Source organism: Mastomys coucha, unplaced genomic scaffold (genome assembly GCF_008632895.1).
Source record: "Mastomys coucha isolate ucsf_1 unplaced genomic scaffold, UCSF_Mcou_1 pScaffold9, whole genome shotgun sequence".
NCBI classification, from domain to species: domain Eukaryota; kingdom Metazoa; phylum Chordata; class Mammalia; order Rodentia; family Muridae; genus Mastomys; species Mastomys coucha.
In genome coordinates this window covers 106900950-106924459 of record NW_022196915.1, presented here as the reverse complement: position 1 = coordinate 106924459, position 23510 = coordinate 106900950, and the positions used below count along the sequence as shown (strand labels likewise).

Sequence of the window (23510 nt, the reverse complement as noted above, 5' to 3'; positions counted from 1 at the left end):
AAAAGAGTATGCTACTCAGAACACAGTTTTAACTGATGTAAATATGAAGGGCATTAGAATGAGACCATGAAATGTTTTGTAGAGAGAATATCTTATGTGTTGTATGGATGCATCACCTGTCAATTAAAAAGCCCATGGCCCATCGGTTAGGCAGGAAATGGAAAGTGGGACATCCAGGAGGCAGGAAGGATTCTGGGATAGAGCCAAACATGGAAAAGATTCACCTGGGGAAGATCTGAGGAGGTAACCAGCCACATGGCAGAATGTAGGTTAAAATAAATGGGTTATTTTAGTTAAGATCTAGTAAAAGAGCCTAGCTATATGGCTAAGGTATTTGTAAATATATTTTGAGTCTGAGTTTTATTTCTGGGAGCATAGGGTAAGGAGGAAGAAGTGAACCCAACTTCCACAATTTCTTCTTCTGATTGACAAATTTTTATCTGAGAGATGTGTGCTCAAGGTTCTAAAAAGAACAAAAAACAAAAAAAACAAAAACAAAAAAACAAAACAGAAAACCAAAACAAACAAAATCACAAGGCACCCCCAAGTATCCCTATATGACTGAAATGTCCTGTGGCTTCTTGCTTAGTTAGGTTGGGAGTTTCAGGATCACAGAGAAAGACACAGAATCACTGCTAACAATGTACTTGATAGAAACCTCAGGTTTCCTTCTGTACATGTAATTCAGAAACACAAAGTACAGACAGACATGGAGGGAAGGAAGCTGAAGGCTTTGCTCCAGTGTTGGCACAAAGGGAAGAGGCTGGGGCTGCTGCTGTCACTTAACCTTCAGTCTGGCATGGAAGCTAGGTCAGTGCACACCTGGACTGGGTTGATCTGAGGCTGTATTCTAATGCTAAGTACTGGCCCTCAAGATGCAGCTGTCCCGGACAAGCAGATCCTCACATACAAGTGATACTTCTATGTGAACCTTGCTCCCCAATTTAACTGGGCAATAAAAGGCTAGAGCTTGTGATTGGGCTGTGGTGGAAGAAAGGTGGGGCTTGAGGATCCAGTGAGATTTGCAGGTAGAGGAAAAAGACGAAAGAAGACGGAGGTAGAGGAGGCCACCATGAGAGGAGACGGACCATGAGCATATGGCCAGGAGAAAAAGCAAGCAAATAACATGGGGAATCAGTTAGAATAGCTTCAAACCTGCCTAATCTAAGCTTAAGGCTTATAAATAAAATACCTGGATTGAGTGTCTTTTATACAGGCTAGCTAGAATTACAAACTTATTTTACATTTGGTGCTAATTTTGAAATTGAAGGAACAGTTGACACTGGAGCAAACATCATCATCTCTCTAAAATCTTGGCCTCCAGATTGGTCACTTCAAGAGGTAGATATCCAATTTCAGGGAGTTGTGACTTTATCTGAGATAAAAATGTACCAGATGGCTGAAATGTACAGGGCCTGAAGGTCAGATAGGAAAATTAAGGCCATGTGTGGCTGATATAGCTATAAAATTATGAGGAAGAGATCTGTTATAACAATGGAAAACAGATTAACATCTTTCCAACTTTAGAGGCAAGCCAGAAAATAGGTGATGCTCCTAATGAGAAATTAAATTATTTTTTAATTAATTAATTAATTAATGTGTTATATGTAAGTACACTGTAGCTGTCTTCAGACACACCAGAAGAGGGCGTCAGATCTCATTATGGGGGGTTGTGAGCCACCATGTGGTTGCTGGAATTTCAACTCAGGACTTTTGGAAGAACAGTCAGTGCTCTTAAGCGCTGAGCCATCTCTCCAGCCCCCGAAATTAAATTAATTTAAAAATGTTATCAAAGACAGTTACAGACTGTCCATAAACAAAAGAGAGAAGAGAGTGGCACTTCAACTTTACATTGGGAGCCAACGCTGATAAAACACCAACAGCCTCACACTAAGGCGGCTGACTGACCACCTTTGGACTGAACAATGGTCTATGACAAAAGAAAAACTACTAGAACAGCTTGTCCCGGAGCAGCTGGAGGCTCAGCATACAGAAGAGGCTACCAGCCCTTAGAATTCTTCTGCATTTGTCATTAAAAAAAGTCTGGCAAATGGAGGATGTTGACAGATCTCAGAGCAATTAATAAGATTATTCAGCCAATGGGTTCCTTGCAGCCTGCAATCCCACTGCCTTCCTTGTTGCCTATGGAATGGACTATCATAGTGACTAATCTAAAAGATTGCTATTTCACAATTCCTCTACATAAACATGATAGGGAAAGGTTTGCTTTCTCTTTTACTAGAAGTTGTCTAATGAAGAAATACCATTGGAAAGTCCTACCACAGGGAATGTGAAACAGTCCTACCTAGTGCCAATATTTTGTACAACAGCTATTATAGGTAATTCATAAACAATTTCTTTAATTAGTAATTTACCATTATATGGAAGATAGCTTATTGGCTGATTTAGGTATAGTTACCTTGGATAGACTGAAATAAAGAAAACCTTGCCTTGTTGGGGATTATAAATTGCCCCTGAGAAAGTTCAAAGAGAAGATTCTCTTAATTATCAAGGATATAAAATAAGTCTACAAAAGGTTAGACCACAAAATATACAAATCAGGAGAGACCAATTAAGGACTCAATGATTCCAGAAACTAAGAGGAGGTACTAACTGGCTGCAGCCTACAATTGCTTTGGCTATTCTAGAGCTATGTAATTTATTTCAAATCTTACAAGAAGATAAAGATCTGGGCTGGAGAGATGGTTCAGCAGTTAAGGGCACTGACTGCTCTTCCAGAGGTCCTGAGCTCAATTCCCAGCAACCACATGGTGGCTCACAACCATCTGAAATGGGATCTGATGTATTCTGGTATGTGTCTGAAGAGAACAATGGTGTATTCATATACATAAAACAAATAAATCTATAGAAAATAAAGATTTATTTACTCTGGGAAAATTATCAGATGAGGCTAAAAAAGAGTTGGCTCTGATAGAAAAATTACAGGATATACATCTAGATCATACAGACCCAAAGATGGCCTGCACCTTAGTTATCTTGCCTTCTACTCATTCCCTATTGGAATTCTCATGTAAAGGGAAGATTATATCTTAGAATGGATATATATATATGTGTGTGTGTGTGTGTGTATGTATGTATGTATATGTGTGTGTATGTATGTGTATGTATGTATGTGTGTATGTATGTGTGTATGTGTGTGTATGTATGTATGTGTGTATGTGTGTGTATGTATGTGCGTGTATGTGTGTATGTATGCATGTGTGTGTATGTGTGTATGTATGTGTCTGTGTGTGTATATATGTATGTGTGTGTATGTATGTGTGTGTGTATGTGTGTGTGTGTATGTATGCATGTGTGTATGTGTGTGTGTATGTATATGTGTCTGTGTGTGTATGTATGTGTGTGTGTATGTATGTGTGTATGTATGTATGTGTGTATGTATGTATGTATGTGTGTGTGTATGTGTATGTATGTGTATGTGTGTATATATATATATATATATGTATATATATATACACATGTTGCCAGCGACTAGCCAAGTGTCAGCATGGATTGTTTTTTTTTTTGTTTTTTTGGGTTTTTTTGGCTTTTTTGAGACAGGGTTTCTCTGTATAGCCCTGGCTGTCCTGGAATTTACTCTGTAGACCAGGCTGGCCTTGAACTCAGAAATCCACCTGCCTCTGCCTCCCAAGTGCTGGGATTAAAGGCGTGCGTCACCACCGCCCGGCAGAATGGATATTTTTAAGACATAAACAGAGTAAGAAATTAAAAGCCTATGTAGGTTTTTGAATTGGTACTAAAGGAGAAGCTGAGCCTTCATCAGTTAAGTGAGACTGTGGTACCTTTTACTAATTCTGAGACTGCCTCACTACGGGCACAACATGAGCATTGGCAAAGAGCTTGCAGTGATTAACAACAAATACCCTAAAAGCAAGCAACCTCAGTCCATAAAAAGAACTAATTGGATTCTCCCTCATGTACAAAAAAGAACTCCATTTTCTGGAGCCCCTACATTTTATACTTATGCAAATGAACCAGAAAAGGCAGGGTATAAAGCAGAAAATATAAGTCAGAGTCCTTACAAATCAGTTCAAAAATCATGATTAAACGCAATTCTTATGGTGTTACTAGGGTCTCAAGAATCTCTTAATACAGTAATTGATTCTCAATATGCAAAGAGTTGTCTTACATATGGAAACTGCTGAACTTGTTCAGGATGACTCCCAATTTGCTTCACTGTTTATTCAGTTACAAGTGATCAGAAATAGGAATTATCCATTGGATAGAATGCATATCAGATCCCATACAGGTCTGCCAGGACCTCTGGCACAAGGTCATAGTCAAATTGATCAGCTATTGATAGGAAGTGTACTAGGGGCCTCAGAATTTCACTTAAAAACACCGAATTAACAGCAAAAGTTTAAAGAAAGAATTCTCTATCACTTGGCAAGAAGCCAAGGAGATTGTAAAGACATATCCTACTTGCTCATTATATAACTCCAAACTCCATTACCTGCAGGAAGTAACCCTAAGGGGATGTGCTTCTTTTTACAGAGTTTTGTAAACTAAAAATGTACAGTATACTATAGACACATATTCAGGATTTCAATGAGCATCTCCTTTAGCTTCTGAACAGGCTGATTCTGTTATTATTCATTTATTACAAGTTATGACCATTATGGGAATACCTAGACAAATTAAGACTGACAATGCTCCAGCATATGTCTTTAGTAACATCAAGTGATTTTATATATATATATTATGATGTAAAACATACTGCAGGTAAAATCATGGTGGAGAGATCCAATTGTACTTTAAAGTACAATTTATGAAATGCTTAACAAATAAAAAGGATAATAAAGACTCCCAGAGATAGATTACATAGTGCTTTATTAACTTTAAATTTTTTGAATTCTAATGATAAAAACCTATAGCTGCTGAGAGATACTGGATTGTGGGGAAAACTGCTGAGCTAAAGCAGCCTAACCTGGTTTAAAGATTATTTTGAAGACGTCCTGACCTCAGAATGGAAAACAGGAAAGGTGTTCTCCTGGAGAGGTGGGTGACGCTTATATTTTCCACAGGAAAAGAAAAGCTCTGCATTCCATCAAATTGACAAAAACCAGATATGAGACAGGGAGACCTCCTGAAGATCTTGGCTACAGGCAAGAAGAAAATAAAAAAAGACCAACATAGGTAATGTATATGCTGATCCCTTTAAAGTCTGAAACTGCCTGGGTCATAGAAGTGTCTCCAGCCATAACTTTAGTTATGCATGGCCAATAAATCTTTGGCTACAAACATCCTCAGGATTCATCCTTTCAGACAGCATAGATGAAGATTTAATGCAATTTTTGGTTATAATCTAAACTAGCTTAAGAAAGGTGTTTTTCACCTGTTCAAACAAAGAGCAGAAAATCATCTTTAACTGATATACATTCTGTACATTCCATACATTATGTTAATACAGAAATATGTATTACCTCTGAAAGCTTTATGTTCACAGGAAAAAGAAAAGGAAAAGAAAAATACCCTTGGGATGCTGAGATGCTGATAGGCACTGCTGCAGCCTCCTGCCTGATCCCACCTCAGACTGACCAATGCTGTTTTATCTAGACCTGCCTCCAGGGCAACTTCCAAACAGCTAGCTCTCTAGGTCCAGCCTCACTGGCTGATCCAGTCAGGACTTCACTTAAACCTGAACTTTCTAAGCATACAGAGAATGGACAACAAATGCTACCGCTGGCTTTCTTAAGACTTAACCATTTTCTCATTTTTCTTAGGCCCCCAAAAGAAAACTATGACCCAAATCAGCAGGAAGCAATTTTAAGAAAGAAAACTCTGTTTCCTATGAGGTAGGGTGGAGGAATTTTGGCCATTCATTGGATGCTGGATGTCTCACATCATTTAAGAGGATGGTAACAAACAGCTCTGGTCTTGGATAAGGGGGAAATGGGGAGGTTAGACTCAGGGATTTCTTTTCTCTTCCCTTTCCTTTTCTCTATCCTTTCTTCCTTAGATAAGGGGAAGGAGGCTGAGAAGAAAATGGAGGAATATAGGAATATTCTAAAAATAATAAAAGGGGGAGTAGATTATTGAATTTACTCTTAAGCCAAAAAACATTTTATAGTCATAATCTTACATTGGTATAAATTTTTGCATTTTGATGCAAAATTGAGGTTTATACTGGCACAGAATTTTGTACTGATACAACTTTAAATACTGATACAAATTTAAAGGTTACATTAGTTTAGATTATTGTATATGGATATAAATTTAAGGTTTTGATATACATAATGTACATATGTTTTCAGTTTTTATATGAGATATTGTTCCTATATAATCCTTAAAGATACAAAGTAAAGCTCCAGTCCTTTTAATAGCTGCCATTACAAACTATTAGGGATGGTTAAGAAATACAAGTTAATAGTCAGTCAAACTGATGACCATGTCAGATACTAGTCTAGATCATCAGAGAAATATATATCCTGGGTTGAACAGATAATAGGTAGCTGGCAACATTTGCTTGTTCATATATACTATGAATAGAGAGATGTTCTTCAAAAGTGGCAGAGACTCACAGAATATGGCATTTAAAGATGCTTCTATTAATTTAAGGCTTTTTGACATTGAGACATATCAGCTCCTTGCAGCATCCCATTCAACTTGTAAGATGAAGCACATTGAAGAACCTCCATATGGAATTGCTTCAACTATGGAAAGCTGGGCACTGGGCAAAGGAAATACCCTTGCTTCAACTACAGACAAAATGCTGTCCAGAAAGGACAAAATATGCAGGAAAGTCAATTACCAAGCTCTGCCAAGACAGGGTAAGCAAGTCCTTCATAATTCCTGCTTCTCAAAAGGTCTGTCAGATATACTGGGCCAGAAAGCTGAAGATGGATGCTCCAACTTTACAGAAATTACTGGGTAGCTGTCCAGGGAGCTAGTTGTCTGTCAATTCTGTCTTAGAAGCTACTTGTCTGCACTTCCTACTTACTCAGGTAATATTTATTCCTTCTCAAGTCTCTAATGACCTGGTTTGAAGTCTAGATACTCAGCCTTACTACAAGCTTAAGTTGTTTAAGATTTAAGATATTCTAGGTTTAAGAAGATGTTTTTAGGATGGCAAAACAAATTAGGATAGAAAATGACTTAGATACAGAACTCTGAACTCATTGAGATAGGATAGATAATAGAATACTTGCCAAATATAAATGGACTGGACATTACGGATATAATCCTTACCTAATAGTTTTCATAATTGTTCCTACATATGTTGTTATAAGAGAAAGAGCCTTCTTATTTAGGCAAAAGGGGAAAATGTAGTGGGTTGGTCTGATGCTAAATACTGGCTCTCAAAATGTGGTTGCCCTAGATAAGCAGATCCTCACATACACCAAGTAATGCTGCTACGAGAACCTTGCTCCCCAAACTAACTGGTCAATAAAAGGCTAGAGCTTGTGCTTGGGCTGTGGTGGGAGAAAGGGCAGGCTTGAGGATCAAGTAAGGGGTTGCAGGTAGAGGGAAAAGAAGAAGAGGAGGACGAGATGGAGGAGGCTACCATGAGAAGAGATGGACCACGAGCATGTGGAAAAACAGCAAGTAAGTAACAAGGGACTTTATAGCTGGGGAATCAGTTAAAATAGCTCCAAACCTGCCCAATCTAGGCTTATGGCTTAAAAATAAAATAGGGGGATTATGTGTCTTTTATATGGGCTAGCTAGGATTATGAAATCATTTTACAAACACCCAACTCTCATGACAACACGGGTGAGAATGAAGACGACAAGGACTTTATAGTTCTCTCCCGTAAGAGGAGGAATCCAAAACTAGCTGTCACATTCTAGAGCTGAGCACTGCTCTCCAAGTTTCTCATGTACTGACTCCGATTTCTCATCGGTCAATAAGGAGGGCACCCTGACTGCTTCCCCTGGTCAGGCAGTAACAGGAGGTGTGACTGTGGTGTCACCCTATGGCTCTGTGCTTGCCACTCAACCACCTCTCATATACAAGTAAAGTAACCTGTCATTTTGTCAGTAAAAAAAAAATAATTTCTTTGGTCTCTGATGGTTCTGTCTTAGTACCAAGTTTCTGCTTGCATTCTGAAAGAATATGAGTGTGCCTCTGGGCTGAACTCTGTATAGGCAAGTGTGTACCTCACATTTACTCTGTAAGCCATCCTCCAATGACCTGCACATGTGTCTCCAAACATACATTCTGGCTCTTACAACAATTGAAGTTATTTGCCCACCCACCATTCATCTGCCTATATAATATTCCTAGTTTCAAGTATCCACGGTGGGGAGAGAGAAAGCCAGAGAAATATGTATGAAAGAACAAGGTGGGTGTGGGCAGGCATAGATGGCTCAGTGAATAAGGCGCCTGCCATGGAAGCAGGAAGATCCAAGTCTAGATCCCACAATACATATAAAATGTCAACACAGTGATGTATAAATGTAATACCAGCACCCAGAGCATGGAAGGGCAGAACTGACGAACTTCAAATTTGGTGAAAGACCCTGTCTCAAAAAGCAAAAGTGTTGAGCAATCAAGAAACACACTGATGGGCTGGCGAGATGGCTCAGTGGGTGAGAACACTGACTGCTCTTCCCAAGGTCCTGAGTTTGGATCCCAGCAACTACATGGTAGCTCACAACCACCCATAATGAGATCTGACGCCCTCTTCTAGTGCATCTGAAGATAGCTACAGTGTAACATGCCAAAGTGAGTGGGGCCAGAGCGAGTGGGCGGGACTGGGTTCAATTCCCAGCAGCCACATGATGGCTCACAGACATCTGTAAAGCCAACAGTGTACTCATACACATGAAATAAATAAATAAAATCTTTAAAAAAAAAAAAAGAAACACACTGAGTCTACCTCTGGCCTTTATACACATGCACACACCAACAGTAACAGTTGTAACACACAAACACGCATGGAATATGTAAGAATGCCTAGAACGTGTGGAGGGGAGGGGAGGATAAAAACTTCAACCATTCTGAATTCGAAGTGGGAATATGGAAATGGGACTGGCTAGATGAGAGCCCAGGCTGCCATTCATATGAAGGACTAGACTCACGTCCATTTCTGCTTAATGGACTTTTACCTTATAGAAGTAATGCATATGTTAGGACAATAGTAGAAATTTATATGGATTTGTAACCTATCTGACATGTCTGCCCTTGGGGAGGGCTAAGAGTATTTAAGTCCCCAACCTGAAATCCCCGTGGTCCTATTGACTCTATGAGCCATCTGAATGCCTACCTGGTAACTAATAGAGTAAGGCTCTTTCTGTCCTTGACGCTTCCACCTAACTTTAGAGCTGGGAGAAACAGATATCACCATGAGCCTCAGAGTAGGTTTTGGAACACGTTTCCCTGCCAGGGAAACCCATAGCAGGCAGAGTGGAGATGTCATGGTGAAAGGTGAGGGCTAAACATACCACATGAGACATCCCTATATAAGTGGTGAGGAAACACCTGCCCCAGATGAGCCTCTGATAATGAACAGCAGGCTGGAGAAGCTGGGGGAATGTTAAAGGTGAAAAGGGAGGGAGGAGGGGCCATTTCACTGCGAAATTGGTATCTGGTCTATGTGCGAGATAAGGAATATTATGAGTGTTAACTGGGGGAGTCAAAAAGCCAAGCTACCCAGGGTGGCACAGGATGCCATACAGTATTCAAAAGTTGTGAGAGGAAAAGAAAAGAATATGCCAGAGAAAGCGTTTGCAAGAGCGAGAGCACAATATTCAATTCAAAGAAAAGAATGTGTCAGAAAGCTGGAGAGCACATGTACCTTCTAGCACAGGCCCCGGGTTAAGGGAGCAGTGGGCACATGCTGGATGTTAGGGAGCTGACTTTGGAATTTGAGTTTTTAAGTCAGACAAAGGCTCCAGCGTCTACACAGAAGCACCAGGGTAAGCAATGCTCCTGCCTTCTTTTCTTTGCAGAAGGGGGAGCATGTTGGAAATGGAATCTGGGGTCTTGGACATGCTAGGCCAACGCATTACCAGTAAGAGGTGTCCCCAGGTCTGTTCTCACTTAAAACACGATTTGTTTAACTTACATGTCTATGTATCTATGTGTGAGTGTAGGTACCACAGATGTGAAAAAGAGGATGTCAGATCTGGAGCTGGAGTAAAGGCAGTTATGAGCTGCCTGGCAGGGGTCGGGGATGGGAGGCTGTGAGGTGTGTTGGGAACTGACCATGGGTCCTCTCAAAAAGCAGCATATACCCTTAACCACTGGGCCACCTCTCACGTTCCTAGTCCTTTTTTTCTTCCTGTATCTTTAGAATTTTGAGACATGGTCTTAGTTGTCTAGGGTGCCCTGAGTGTATTCTCTAGCCCAGTCTGGTCTTGAACCTAAAAATCTTCCTGCTCCAGACTCTAAAGTTAATATTATAGATTCCTTACATACTCCGGAGATTAGATGGGCTGGTATGCTGGGTTTCTTTTCACAGCTTTATATGTGGCACAGTACATAATAATTGGCAATGACACTGATTTTCCATTTCCACTATTCTCATTTTTTTCCATTTCAAACTATGATTCTTAAATGTAGTTACACACAACTGCAAGATTAAATGAAAATACTTTCCACAGATACAAATTACAGTGAAAGCTTTTATCAGATTTCTAAAGGCTATGAATGTATTCTAGTACCTTCCATACTCTGATGTTCATACTCTGTAACACTTCCTCTGAACACCTCATACAGATCATGAAGCCAAACTTATGGGGAAAAAATGGTTTAAGGAGATCAAATGAGAAAAAGACAAAAGGGAAAAGAACAAAATAAAACAAAAAAACAAAAGTACCCAGATTTGGTTAGAGAAATGTGAACATAAAATGTATACTGTACCTGTAGTCCCAATATATAAATCAATGTCTTGTTTGTGATGGACAACGGGCCCAGGATCTGCGCCACCTGGACTCTTGGGATGGAGCAGTGAAATGGTACAAAGAGAGCGAACACAGGCGCCAAGCTACGCAAACAGACAGAGAAAAACTACTGTAAGATTGGATTCAAACATTGTCAGAAAGACACTTGAACACCACCACATATTCATTTCAGTGTGAGGTACACACGCTGGTTTTCAAACATCCACCATAGGCAAAACAAAGGTCAAGGGTGCATAACACATTTAGGCAGCAACTATCCCGTCTTTCACCTTGACGCACTGGTAAGTAGCCGAGCACCGATCGCCTCATTAAATATAAGTAATGTGAGTAAACTGGAAGTGGATGCTCTGCTCAGTTCACAGAACAGACTGGAATCTGACGAAAGAGACTATGGAGTGCATTAGAATCCACCATGGTCAAGCACATGTCACGTCAGACGCTAGCCAGTCATCTAGCACCATGGCATCTAGACACTTCACTACTTCTGCTCTTAAGTCCTCTAACTTCTTCCTCTTTTTGTCTTAAACTCTTTTCCTTAAGTGGATCTCAATCACTCTTCACACCACACTACTTCTTCACGGCTCTCTTGAGGGCTCTCTTTTTTCATTTCTTCTTGCTCTAGTCTCTACCTGAACAATCTCAGTGTTCCCTGTGGCTCCAACTCAGGAAATGAGGTCAGTGAGTCCTAACAGTGGCAGCTAGGCTGTGTAACACAACTTGACACCTTCCCTTTGATATGTGAATTAGTCATGGGTGTTCTGCCATTGTAGGGTCATCAACACTGCTGACTACCTTCATGGGAGAAAACAAGAGTTCTTCCCACTAGGTTCTAGGTCCCTGCTAGAGGACAGGTGTCTGATAAGTCATTGGACCACCTGAGAGTGTACTCTTGCTGGCTCCTTTCTCTTCCCGTCCTCTCTCTAAGTCACTCACACAGCCTGACAGTTGCTTGCTGGACACAGGCTCCACTGGGTGGTACACATGGACATGGGTTATCCTTTCACCCAGAGCTGCCTCACATGGCCCTGCTCAGCTCTTCCTGGCTTTCTCTGACTACTCCTGGTGGTTAGCAGCTTTCCTCTTTTGCCCCAGAGTCACCAGTTTGGCTGTTTGGTGAGCTAATGAATCAGCTGGGCACTGAGCATGTCAAGGAAGATGCCCAGCACAGGATCCTTCTGCACCATAAGCAAGAAGCAGATCCTCACCTCAAGGAGCTCCTTCCAACACTGCAGACTCAGACTCATGCTCCTACCATGTATGTATGCATGTGTTCATGCATGCATGAACTGTGCATCTGTCTGTCTGTCTGTCTGTCTGGGTATGAGTGTGCATGTGTGTGCGTCTGTGTGCGTGTGTGTGTGTGTGTATGTGTGTGTGTGTGTGTGTGTGTGTGTGTGTCTTGGTCTCCCCACATGTATGTGTAACAGCACAATAGTTTGGCCATATCCTTGAAACCATTTTCATTAAACACTTGGTTGAGGCGGGCGGTGGCGGTGCACACCTTTAATCCCAGCACTTGGGAGGCAGAGGCAGGTGGATTTCTGAGTTCGAGGCAAGCCTGGTCTACAGAGTGAGTTCCAGGACAGCCAAGGCTACACAGAGAAACCCTGTCTCAAAAAACAAAACAAAACAAAACAAAACAAAAACCAAAAAAAAAAAAAAAACCCCAAAACACAAAAAAAACAAAAAACACTTGGTTGGTCAATATTTTCTAATTTTGGAAACAGCATCAATATAAAAACTATTTCACGATAATGAGGAAAATACAAGAACTATTTTTCACTTGTATAAGGAAACATTCTCACAGCACACCCCTCCCCCCATAACACTGTATTCCTCTTGGTCTTTTGTACGTTTTCTGATTCTGATAGCAACTACATTATACATATCTATCTTTTCAATTATAATATTGAAAACAAAACCACTATAGACACAAACAAGGAGTAGGGGGCGGGGAGACAGACAGAGAACATAAACATAAAACAGCTTTAATAGGTATGCACAAGAATGGAACAACACACACACACACACACACACACATAAACATATATGCAAAAATCCTCAATAAAATGCTAGAAAAACAAATACCAGCATAAATCAGGATCATCCATCATGTTAAGTTGGCTCTTTCTGGGAAATGCAGAGTTGGTTAAGATATAATAAATCATAAGTGAGCTTAAAGACAAAAATCACATGACCACTACAATAAAAGCAGAAAAAAAAACTTTGACAAAACCATGCTTTCACGATAGAAGTCCCCAGAGAGTTAAAATACTAAAGGCTGAAAATGACAAACCCACAGCCAACTGAGAGAAAAACTTGAAGCAATTCCATTGAGGTCAAGCATTAGGCGAGGCTCCCCACCAGCCCCACTCCTTCTCAGTGCAGTGTCTGTGAGTTAGGGGGGGCTGCCCACCAGCCCCACTCCTTCTCAGTGCAGTGCCTGTGAGTTAGGGGGGCTGCCCACCAGCCCCACTCCTTCTCAGTGTGGTGCCTGTGAGTTAGGGGGGGCTGCCCACCAGCCCCACTCCTTCTCAATGTGGTGCCTGTGAGTTAGGGGGGGCTGCCCACCAGCCCCACTCCTTCTCAGTGTGGTGCCTGTGAGTTAGGGGGGGCTGCCCACCAGCCCTACTCCTTCTCAGTGCGGTGCCTGTGAGTTAGGGGGGCTGCCCACCAGCCCCACTCCTTCTCAGTGCGGTGCCTGTGAGTTAGGGGGGGCTGCCCACCAGCCCCACTCCTTCTCAGTGCGGTGCCTGTGAGTTAGGGGGGGCTGCCCACCAGCCCCATTCCTTCTCAGTGCAGTGCCTGAGTTAGGGGGGGCTGCCCACCAGCCCCACTCCTTCTCAGTGCGGTGCCTGAGTTGGGGGGGCTGCCCACCAGCCCCACTCCTTCTCAGTGTGGTGCCTGTGAGTTAGGGGGGGCTGCCCACCAGCCCCACTCCTTCTCAGTGCGGTGCCTGTGAGTTAGGGGGGCTGCCCACCAGCCCCACTCCTTCTCAGTGTGGTGCCTGTGAGTTAGGGGGGGCTGCCCACCAGCCCCAGTGCAGTGCCTGAGTTAGGGGGGGCTGCCCACCAGCTCCACTCCTTCTCAGTGCAGTGCCACGAGTGCTAGCTGCAGCAATAAGGCAAGAGGAAAAGGACAAGTCAAACCATCTCAATCTGCAGATGACATCATACATGAAATCCAAAAAATTCTACCAGAAAACTTCTAGAAATAATTCTACCAAAGTGGCAAGTTGCAAAAGCAAAGTACAAAACCCAATAACTTTTGTATACACCAAAACCATACACAGAAAACGAGATCACAGACATATTCCCATATTCAGGAGCGTCTAAGTCAACAAAACACCTCAGGACAGGCCTGACAAAGGTGAAGAACCTACACAACACACACCTCAGTCTCTAAAGAGACTGAGAGAAACACTAGAGGATGAAAAGACGTCATGTGTTTGTCGATCAGCAGAATTACTATTATGAAAATGATCATCCTATCTAAACCAATATATAGACTCAAAGCAATCCCAATCAAAATACCCACAGCATTTTTTTCAGAAATAGAAAAAAAAAATTCTAAAATTCGTATGGAACCAGAAAGCCCCAGAGAGCCAAAGCAATCTGAACAAAAAGAATACTGGATACAGGAGATATGACATGGAATATGAACTAATAATGTTGGGAGATCTCTAACTGGAGGAGACAGAGGGATGGCAAAACAGAAGAAGAGGCAAATAACATTAAGGCTGTTTGATAAAGCCTTGAGGAATTCTAGTATTTCATATGTACCTAATATTATATACAATGTATACATAAGTGTATTTATAGATATACAATGTACATGCATACACACACATGCACACGTACACACACGCATGCACGCGCGCGCGCACACACACACACACGCATATACACAGACACATTTATCTTAAAGGAAAGTGAGCTACCTGGGCAGACAACGCTCTCCACAAGAACCATAACTAATAAAGTCCTAGTGCCAGATACAAGGAACCTCCTTGAGAAGGACTGGTCAGGTAGTCTGGATGACTCCCAGGACAACAGGGATTACCACCAGCCCTGGGTTGCCTCTGAGAGGCTGAGGCTGAGCTCTACTGCTGAAGATACCACAGGACACACTGGGACTGGTGACTTGAGCTGGATCTGACCTGAAAGCCTCTTTCTTGTCTAACTTCTGTGGTTCTAGAAAATACTATGCAAGCTGCCAGGCCTGGGGAGGGGGAGAGGCAATTAAACAGTCCCCCAGATGCAATATCTATGAACCATGAATTACCTGGTGGCAAAATATGCATAAAGGTGCAAGAAGTGGCAAACAGCAGCTGTTGACTTGAAGGTCCACTCAGCTGAAGGAACATCATTCTGAGTACCGGAATGTAGCCATCTTCCCAAGGAGCCCAGGCCCACTAGAAGGAACAGCTAACTTACAGCTCCTGTATCTATGGCTCTTTGGTAGATTAAAAACAAAATGACTTTTAAATGCTATACAAAAGAACTACATTTTGCCCAACCCTGCCCCAAACACAGTTGATTAAACAGCTGTGCTTTCTTTTCATCCAGAAGAACAAATTAGCCACCTGTAGGCTTAAAACCCTCCAAGGTCACCCTTCAAACATGGCCCCATGGTGCCCGTTCCCACCACACCTGTTCTTCAGCTCTGACAGCAGCAATCTGTGTAAAGCAGGGCAGCCCTCCCAGACCACAACTCCATCCTACTCGGTGTTCCCTACAAGCCCAGCTTTCCCCTGATACCTCCCAATCTCTCAATCTGTGGGGTCCATTCACACAGCACCTCTCTTCCCAATCAGAACACAAAGACAAGACAGGGATGTTGGCCTTTAAATATTTAGAAAAATATTGCTATTGTGGAGGAGGGAGTGTGTGTGCCACAGAACATGTGTAGGTATCAGAACAGATCATGTGTGGGAGTCAGAAGACAACTCTGGGAGTTCTCTTTCCACTGTGGGTTCCAGGGATTGAAGTCAGGTCACTGGGCTGAGACATCTCACTGCCTATTTAACTGGTCATTTTGTTGGTGCCTTTTTCTCACTTTCCAGAGCTGATCATTCTCAATACATTTGTATAACAAATGAATCTTCCCTTACACTAGAACCCTATGCCCTGCTGTCACATAGCATGGATAGGCAGACGACACCCAGAAGCCTGCCCACAGGGGAGCCACCACCATGTGCAAGTATGTGGTGGAGCGGTGGGAGAGAAAGAGAAGTGGAATGGTTTGAGCATTATGAAGGGAGGTGGAACTGAAGACTTGAGGGTGAAGAGAAACAGCCTGTTGTGAGTGGCCAGTCCTGATACATACAGCCATGGTGGGAGTCCCAGCCTGGGCTGCCAATGAGGCCATGTCTGAGTCTGGCTATGAAGCAGCAGGAGTGTGTGGCCATGACGCATGTCACCACCAAAGACCATGTGGACACCTCTAGTCTGGGCTGCCACCTGGGACCATGTTGATGTCCAAGGACTGCACAGAGCTAACCCTGTCCCCCACCCCTCGCTGGCTGTAGCACTCCCTGCACCTCACCTGCGCACGGCAGAGCTGGCCCTGGTGGCATGGGTATGGGAGAGCTGGGAGTCTAACCAACCTGGCTACCACCCAGACCTGGACCCAGGGCTTTGAGTTGGCCCACTCCAACACCTACTCTATCTATCAACTGCTGGAACATGTGAAGGGGCTGGTCCTGAAGATCCAAAGCTGTGGGATCTCCATGACACAGGGCAACAAAGGATATTCAAGAGGAGTCTGAGTCCTCACCCTCATCCAGTATTGATAGAGTAGCAGAAGCCAGAGGCCTTGAACCAATCCAAGGACTCATTGCAATGAACATTTGCAAGTAAAGAGGTTTGGACATAAGGGTATACTGTGAAATACACTGACACACGACATCTGACAGGACAAGAGTTTGTTGGTTTGTTTGTTTTGCTTTATCTTTATTCTTTATTGTCTATAGGGGAGGTTGCAAGGATAGATGGAGGATATGAAGAGATGAGAGGAATGGGACTGGGTGCACGGTGTGAAATTCAAAGGATCAATAACAAGTTAAAGAAATGGCAGAACAGCACAGCAAAACTTGCCTTTTGTTACACACCACACACACACCATAGACACCCCCCCACACACACACACATGGAGGAGGGGAGGAGGGAGGGAGAGGGAGAGAGAAAAAGAGAGAAACAATAAAACGTTCTGGGTCTAGAGAGATGACTCAGCACTTGTTCTTATAGAGAACCTGGGTTCAATTCCCAGCACACATGTGGTGGCTCACAATCATCTGTAACACACATGTACAGGTATACAAGTGAGCAGAACACGCACATATAAATCTATAATTTAAAAGATATTTCCTTATTTCCTCACTTTTAATAGGATTAAAGTAAAGTTTCATGTCTGTACTCAGAATATAGTTTGGTAAGGTTAGGTACAATGGCACACCTATTATCTCAGCACTTGGGAGGCAGAAGCAGGAGGATCTCCACAACATGGAAACCAGCCAGTGCTACATATTAAGACCCCGTCTCAAAAACAAACAAACAATCAAAAACAAACAAAAAATCCAACATGCATAACAAGACAATGGCCTGGTATTCTCTAAGAAACACCAAACCCTCAGGGACAGACTCTGTGCCAAGAGGGCTTGCTGCTCACCCAAGGACCAGAGTTCAGTCCCCAGCACTAAAATCAGGTGTTTCACAACTGCTTGTAACTCCAGCTCCAAACAATCACGCACCCTCTTATGGCTTCTATGAGCACGTGCACACACATGGCATTCACTCACACAGACACATAAATTAAAATAAATCTTTAAAAAGTAAGAAACCCCTGCTTTGTTAGACAGTTGCACTGAGGCCCCCTTCCCTTCCCAACCACAACTGTAGCTTCTCAACTCATAGGAGCTCTTCTCTTTACATTTATCCACAAATGCAATGTAAAAATGGGCTGATGAGATGGCTCAGCGGTTAAGAGCACTGACTGCTCTTCCAAAGGTCCTGAGTTCAAATCCTAGCAACCACATGGTAGCTCAAATCCATTTGTAATGAGATCTGATGCCCTCTTTTGGTGTGTCTGAAGACAGCTACAGTGTATTTACATATAATAATAAATACATCTTTTAAATAAATAAATAAAATAAATAAATAGCCCAAAGCTCAACTCTTATTTGAGGCCACAGTTTAATACAACCGCCACCCTCCCAGAAAATGAATGACAGTCATTTCAGTGCTTGTATCTTATCCAGCAAGAGAAGAAGTGTAAAAAGTCCTTAGACACTAATCACTATATCATTTCAAATGGTGACTAAACAGGAGACCACATGTGGGAACAGTGCAAAGGCACACATTTTAGACCAGGACTATCTGGGTTGTTTTGCTGAAATTTTGTGTTGCTATTTCTATATACAAAGGCGTCACAAAATACCATAATGTTATTAGTCACTGACCAGCTTTTCCCTTTTCCTTATTTTCTGACAACATCTGTTCTTTACACTGACAACAATCACTCACAGTGACCTTTTATGTAGTGTCAACAGCTAACTTCTGGGAGCTTCCTTATCTTAAGCAAAGAGCTAGAAGCACAGAAGAAAATCAGTTAGTAGATCATTGATTTATTCCTTTAGTATCACTACTAGTTACAGAGTACCTACTATACACTCATTACCATACTTCAGAGAGCAAACAAAGAAAACACTTCACACACATGTCTACCTCACTTCTATAGGACACTGAGTTCACTGGTATAATATGGCCACTGTTAAACAACTTTCAACAACAAAACAAGCCTAGTGCTTTATCTCCCATGCACATCTGCAGGCTTCTGGCTCTTCTTCATACACTTCTTAGATTACTTCTTATACCAAAGAAAGGTGGATCCACCAGGCTTGGTGGTGTAAGCCTTTAATCCTGGTACTCAGAAAGAAGAGGCAGGTGAATCTCTATGAATCCTGGGCCAGCCATCTTGTCTTACAAAAAAAAAAAAAGAGGATGGATCTTACTTGCCATAAAACCTGCTTTAACTAGATGGTCTTCCAAAACTATCCTACTAGAATGGCTTTTTAACAAATTGAAAATTCCTAGTATGTGCCAATCCCATTTTGCTTATATGCAGTGCTAGGTACATAAGCCACGGCCTGGCATATGCTAATACTCTCTGCACCTGGCCACATCCTGGGTGTATAAAGTAAACTGGCTCTAGGTTATGCCAAGTTTACCTATCAAGTCACAAAGTCTTCGCACCCTCATCATAAGGTTGACTTATTTTGGCTCTCGCTTGCCTTTATTTTATACATAACAAAGTTGGTGCCCAAGAATTCCACTGACTTGTGCTTGCTCTATGGTTTTCCTCTGCAGACCTTTAACAGCACAACTGGAAGGCAATTTTACAGAAGCCTAGGCCAAGAGGGTGTCCACCTCTGGTAGGCTTGCCAAGACGGCTAAGTGGACAGTCACTTGTCACCAAGCCTTCGATTCCTAGGATCCAGGTGGCAGAAGAGGAGAATCTGTCCCTAAGAGTTGTTCTCTGATCTATGTATGTCCTAGAATACATGCTAGCACACTAATACATACATGCAAAATAAATAAAATGTGATTTTGAAAAACTTTTAAGGCCTCTGGGGGCATAAAGCTACAATTTCCTATGAAAATGACTCAATTCTCTCTATAGCATCCTTCAAAATCAACCAGTTTACCAAAGCACTTTTTTTTTCTTTTAAAGCACATTCCATTTTAAACAAGGTAGAGCTGTCTGTGGGTTTGGCTTGAAAATATGCTGCAGACCCTATCCTTTGACCCATCTTCTATTCCCCAGAATAAGGACGGGGTGACAGAAGCAGTGTAAAGCCCCACTCTGCAGTCCTGTGGGGCCTAAGCACTCTCTGTTCATAGAATCACTGTCCTCCACCACAAAGGGCCCAGCACAAGTGAGTCCTGTCCTTCCAAAAGCAGCACCTGAATGACAGGCCAGATCACAGGCGGGCATGGGTGATGGCCACCTCTCTGGCTTGCCCAGAGCACCTATACGCACTATGGTACCTACTGGGTTCAAGGAGTGAGCTCAAAGCATCATGGGACCAGAACAGGTCTCTCTCTTACTGTGCACCTGAGGCTTGGACTCGTCAGTAACATGTCTCCTGTCTTTGATCTTCCTGTGTCCATTGCCACCCAGTCAGTCAGTTGTCTCAACACTGAAAATGTAACTTACATACAAAGAAGGCCTTTCTCCCTCACCACAGAAACCTGTCTTTGACACAGCTGTTGAGATTCAGACTGTACACTATACTCCTGATACCACCATGTCTCCAGGCAGACACCACTATTACACTTGACATTTTTCCTCAACCTAAACTTTACATAAATATCAACATAAAGTCACCAGTGACTATACTTCTCTCTCTCCCTCTCCCTCTTTCTGATAAAAGTTCATTGCTTAAAACATTTTTAAGACTTAAATCTTTATGGAAAAAATTTTTAAAGTTCCATTAGGTATCACCATTTTACAAAGTCCAAGGGGCTTTTGAATAGTTTTTTAAAAATCAGTATCAGAAAAAAAAATCTCACTTCCCATTTAAAAAAAGCATGTAGCAAATGTGAGGTTAACTGATCACAGCTATGCTCAGTCACAGGATGACAGGAAAAAGGCACCACCATAAAAGGACGCCTGCTCAATCACTCTTAAAGCAACATGCCCCGCTTAGATAACTCCAGTCTGGGCAAACACGGACTGCCACAACGGAGGCCCTAGCTACCTTCTGATATGTAAGTACCTGACGTTCTTCTCTTTAAGTTAAGGAATACTTTGAAAACCTAAGTTTCAAGGTAAAAGTGAAGGAAAAAGAATATATTAAATAACTAGCTGTAATAACTGGCTGTTTAGATTTCCTTGGGGTAACTGGCAGCTCAGAGTAGCCCCTGAGATGGAAGCAATGAATGAAACATTATTTTATGAACTTCTGTATGAACTCACAATACAAATAAATATCAGAAAAAAAATCAGTATTTCATGATTCTATAAGGAGAAAGGAACAATGGTGCTGAGACAGAGCATTCCTAAATTTGGATATAGTTTATATACAATATAATCATTTAGTCTAATTTTTAAAAATTTATTATATTTATAGACTACCTGACATGCATTTATGTACAGAAAAGTAGTTTTTGAAAATAAGACTATCAGCAGCAGACTTCCTGGGGTAAGGGGCTTATTTTCTAAAACATCAGACATAGAATAGTATTTTCTAGATTGTAAAAATATTTTACCAATTTATCCTCCCACCAGCAAAGATGATTGATCAGCCTGGGCTCTGATGACTCAGAAGCAAAATCATTCTAAAGACCAGCTATTTTAAGTGAAAAATAAAATTTATTATTTGGTTTTGATTATTAGGTGATTAGTAATGCTAAATGAGCCTCCACATTTATACTCTAAAAATTTTGAAAAAAAATTGTAAAACAAAGATTATATGTAGTAATTTACAAACTAAATTTCCAGGGTAAGAGCAGAAGTTAAGACAAACGCTGGACAGAATATAAGCCATGAAAGGACTTCCTTTAAAGAAGCCTGGGGGCCGTGGGTGTGGTAGTACTCTCTAGTGAGGGTGTCACCCAGAGTATAGGAGAGCGTAACATTAAGGGAGGTCCTGGACGCAGTCCTTAAACCCAGGTTCCATCATGTAGAACTGCTCAGCCCCATGCAAGTTGCTGAAGGTTTCTGGCTTTGGTCGCTTCATTCAGAAAGTGGGGAGAAATGTTTCTGCCCAGTCCACCTCTGACTCTCTCTCAGAGCAGGTGCTGGAGCACTACATACTACTTCCACCCTGCCCATCAGCCCCCAGAAGGATAAATGTATCATTTTGGTACAAATTCTTTTCTTGAGCTTGTCTGAAGATGTCTGCTTTCTGTAACAGTGTATGTAAAGACTCTAGGTGTGCTTTCTAGTATCTCAGAGTGTTTGTCTCTGGGGCTTAATGGTGCTTTGTGAACCTAAAACTGCTGGGGCACACAGTTCCACAAAGCAGCCTTGCTCACAGGCTTGTATGATACGTGGGTGGCTGTGGTAATAAGTCCTTTTATAAGCTTTTGGCGGGCTTCCTAGAGTTAACTGGTGTTGTGATCAGTCACCTAGCAGAGTAAACTCTGACAACTGAGCTCACTCCACGACTTCCAAGCATGCATGGTAGACTTTTACTAGAGAGCTACTGTAGGTCAGCCTACAGCAGCCTGTGATATGAAATGTACATGCAAGATTCCTAATCTTGACCTGCAGTAACCAAGAAATGAAAGCATTTACAGGGAGACCCTTCTCTTTGCCATAGTAAGAGGTAAGGTGCTGGAGGTGAGCAATGCCCTCCTCTCTGTCCTGGGCTGCTTGTGCCGTCTTGGCCATGGTTATAAGACTAGATCACACATGCAGAATCCTCTGTATGCTGTGGAGGTACAGAGACTCAGTGTTCTGGTAGCCCAACAAAGGTAGAAAGTGTATTATCAGATATCCATAGAGCCCTAAAAACAGTACAAGGTAAACCAGCAGCATAAAGCTTTGCTGGGCTTCCAATTCTCTTCAGTTGAAATAGCAGTCAAAATGTTTTGTTGCTGAAATACTGTTAAAAATAGTAAACTCATTTATAAAATCTTTACTTAGTGAACATGGTGTTATACTCCTCAGTCCCAGGATTTGGGAGGTAGAGGCAGGAAGATCAGGAGCTCAAGACCAGCCTCCACCCATATAGTAGGGAGTTTGAGACTAGCCTGGAGCAGAGGAGACCCTATCTTAAAAACACACCCCAAAATACTCAACCCTCCTGTATTCACCTTAAAACATGCTACACATTAATGACTGCTTCATTTAAGTCCACCTATTTTCCTCATCATTCTCAGACACAAGTGAGTAGGTATATATGGAAAGTTCTGAAATACCTTCCTGTTTGTACTTGCCTTCCACCCAATTCTACTTATGTCTAACTTGGAAATAGGAACCAGGGATAATCCATCCTGCATTGAATGTGATTTTTTTGGCGGCAAAGAGCTGAGTTTAAACTTAGCAGCTACAGCTGTGACTTTAGCCACTTAGATGCTCCTGCCTTGGCTTCAGTGAATGCTTCAAGGCAGAGGTCTGCCTAGGAGCCATTGCTGTCTGTAATGCTTGCTGTCTCTGTAACAACTGCCCTCACACACCCTCACTCTCAGAACTTCACAGGAGTGAGACACAAAGCCACAACCTCAACAATAGTCTGTCTGCCTTCCTGAGGTGGAGTGGGAAAGGAAGAGGGGAGCAGAGGTCAGGAAGCTCCCTTGGGCAGCTGCTTGTTTTAGTGAAAAGCCATGCTAATGATGCAGGGAAGAAAGAGAGTTACAGATTTCTAATTTAAAGATCCGGCACCCAAACAGAGAGGCATTGCTCTGGCTAGAGCCAGGGGCTGGTTCAACGAAGATGGCCAGCAACCCAGAGGAAGAGAGTAGAGACGCGTTATAAGGGACAGGTGCTGCTGAGCTTTCAGCCTACCCTTGGTCTCTGGGCTCTCAAGGGAAAAGGCCATCAGGCCACTGCACAGAGAAGAGAGGAAGGACTACAGACAGCAACGTCACAGACAGGCCCATAGGCAGATAAGGACATAGACATTGGGGTTGCGGG

General features: G+C 42.3%; 2 protein-coding genes across 7 annotated transcripts in view; one reads left to right on the top strand and one right to left on the bottom strand.

Moving 5' to 3' along the window:
• Ubac2 (UBA domain containing 2) overlaps nt 1-23510 on the bottom strand; it is a 155980-nt gene that overhangs the window by 48557 nt on the left and 83913 nt on the right. For both annotated transcript variants that reach the window (XM_031362187.1, XM_031362186.1), the window contains exon 5: nt 10828-10951. In XM_031362187.1, coding sequence (XP_031218047.1) covers nt 10828-10951 — 124 coding nt within the window. The remainder of the gene's footprint in view (nt 1-10827; nt 10952-23510) is intronic.
• Nucleotides 20509-23510, top strand: part of Gpr183 (G protein-coupled receptor 183) — a 13051-nt gene continuing 10049 nt past the window's right edge. For all 5 annotated transcript variants that reach the window (XM_031362180.1, XM_031362185.1, XM_031362183.1 and 2 more), the window contains exon 1: nt 20509-20638. The gene's annotated coding sequence lies outside the window, so the exon portion shown is untranslated. The remainder of the gene's footprint in view (nt 20639-23510) is intronic.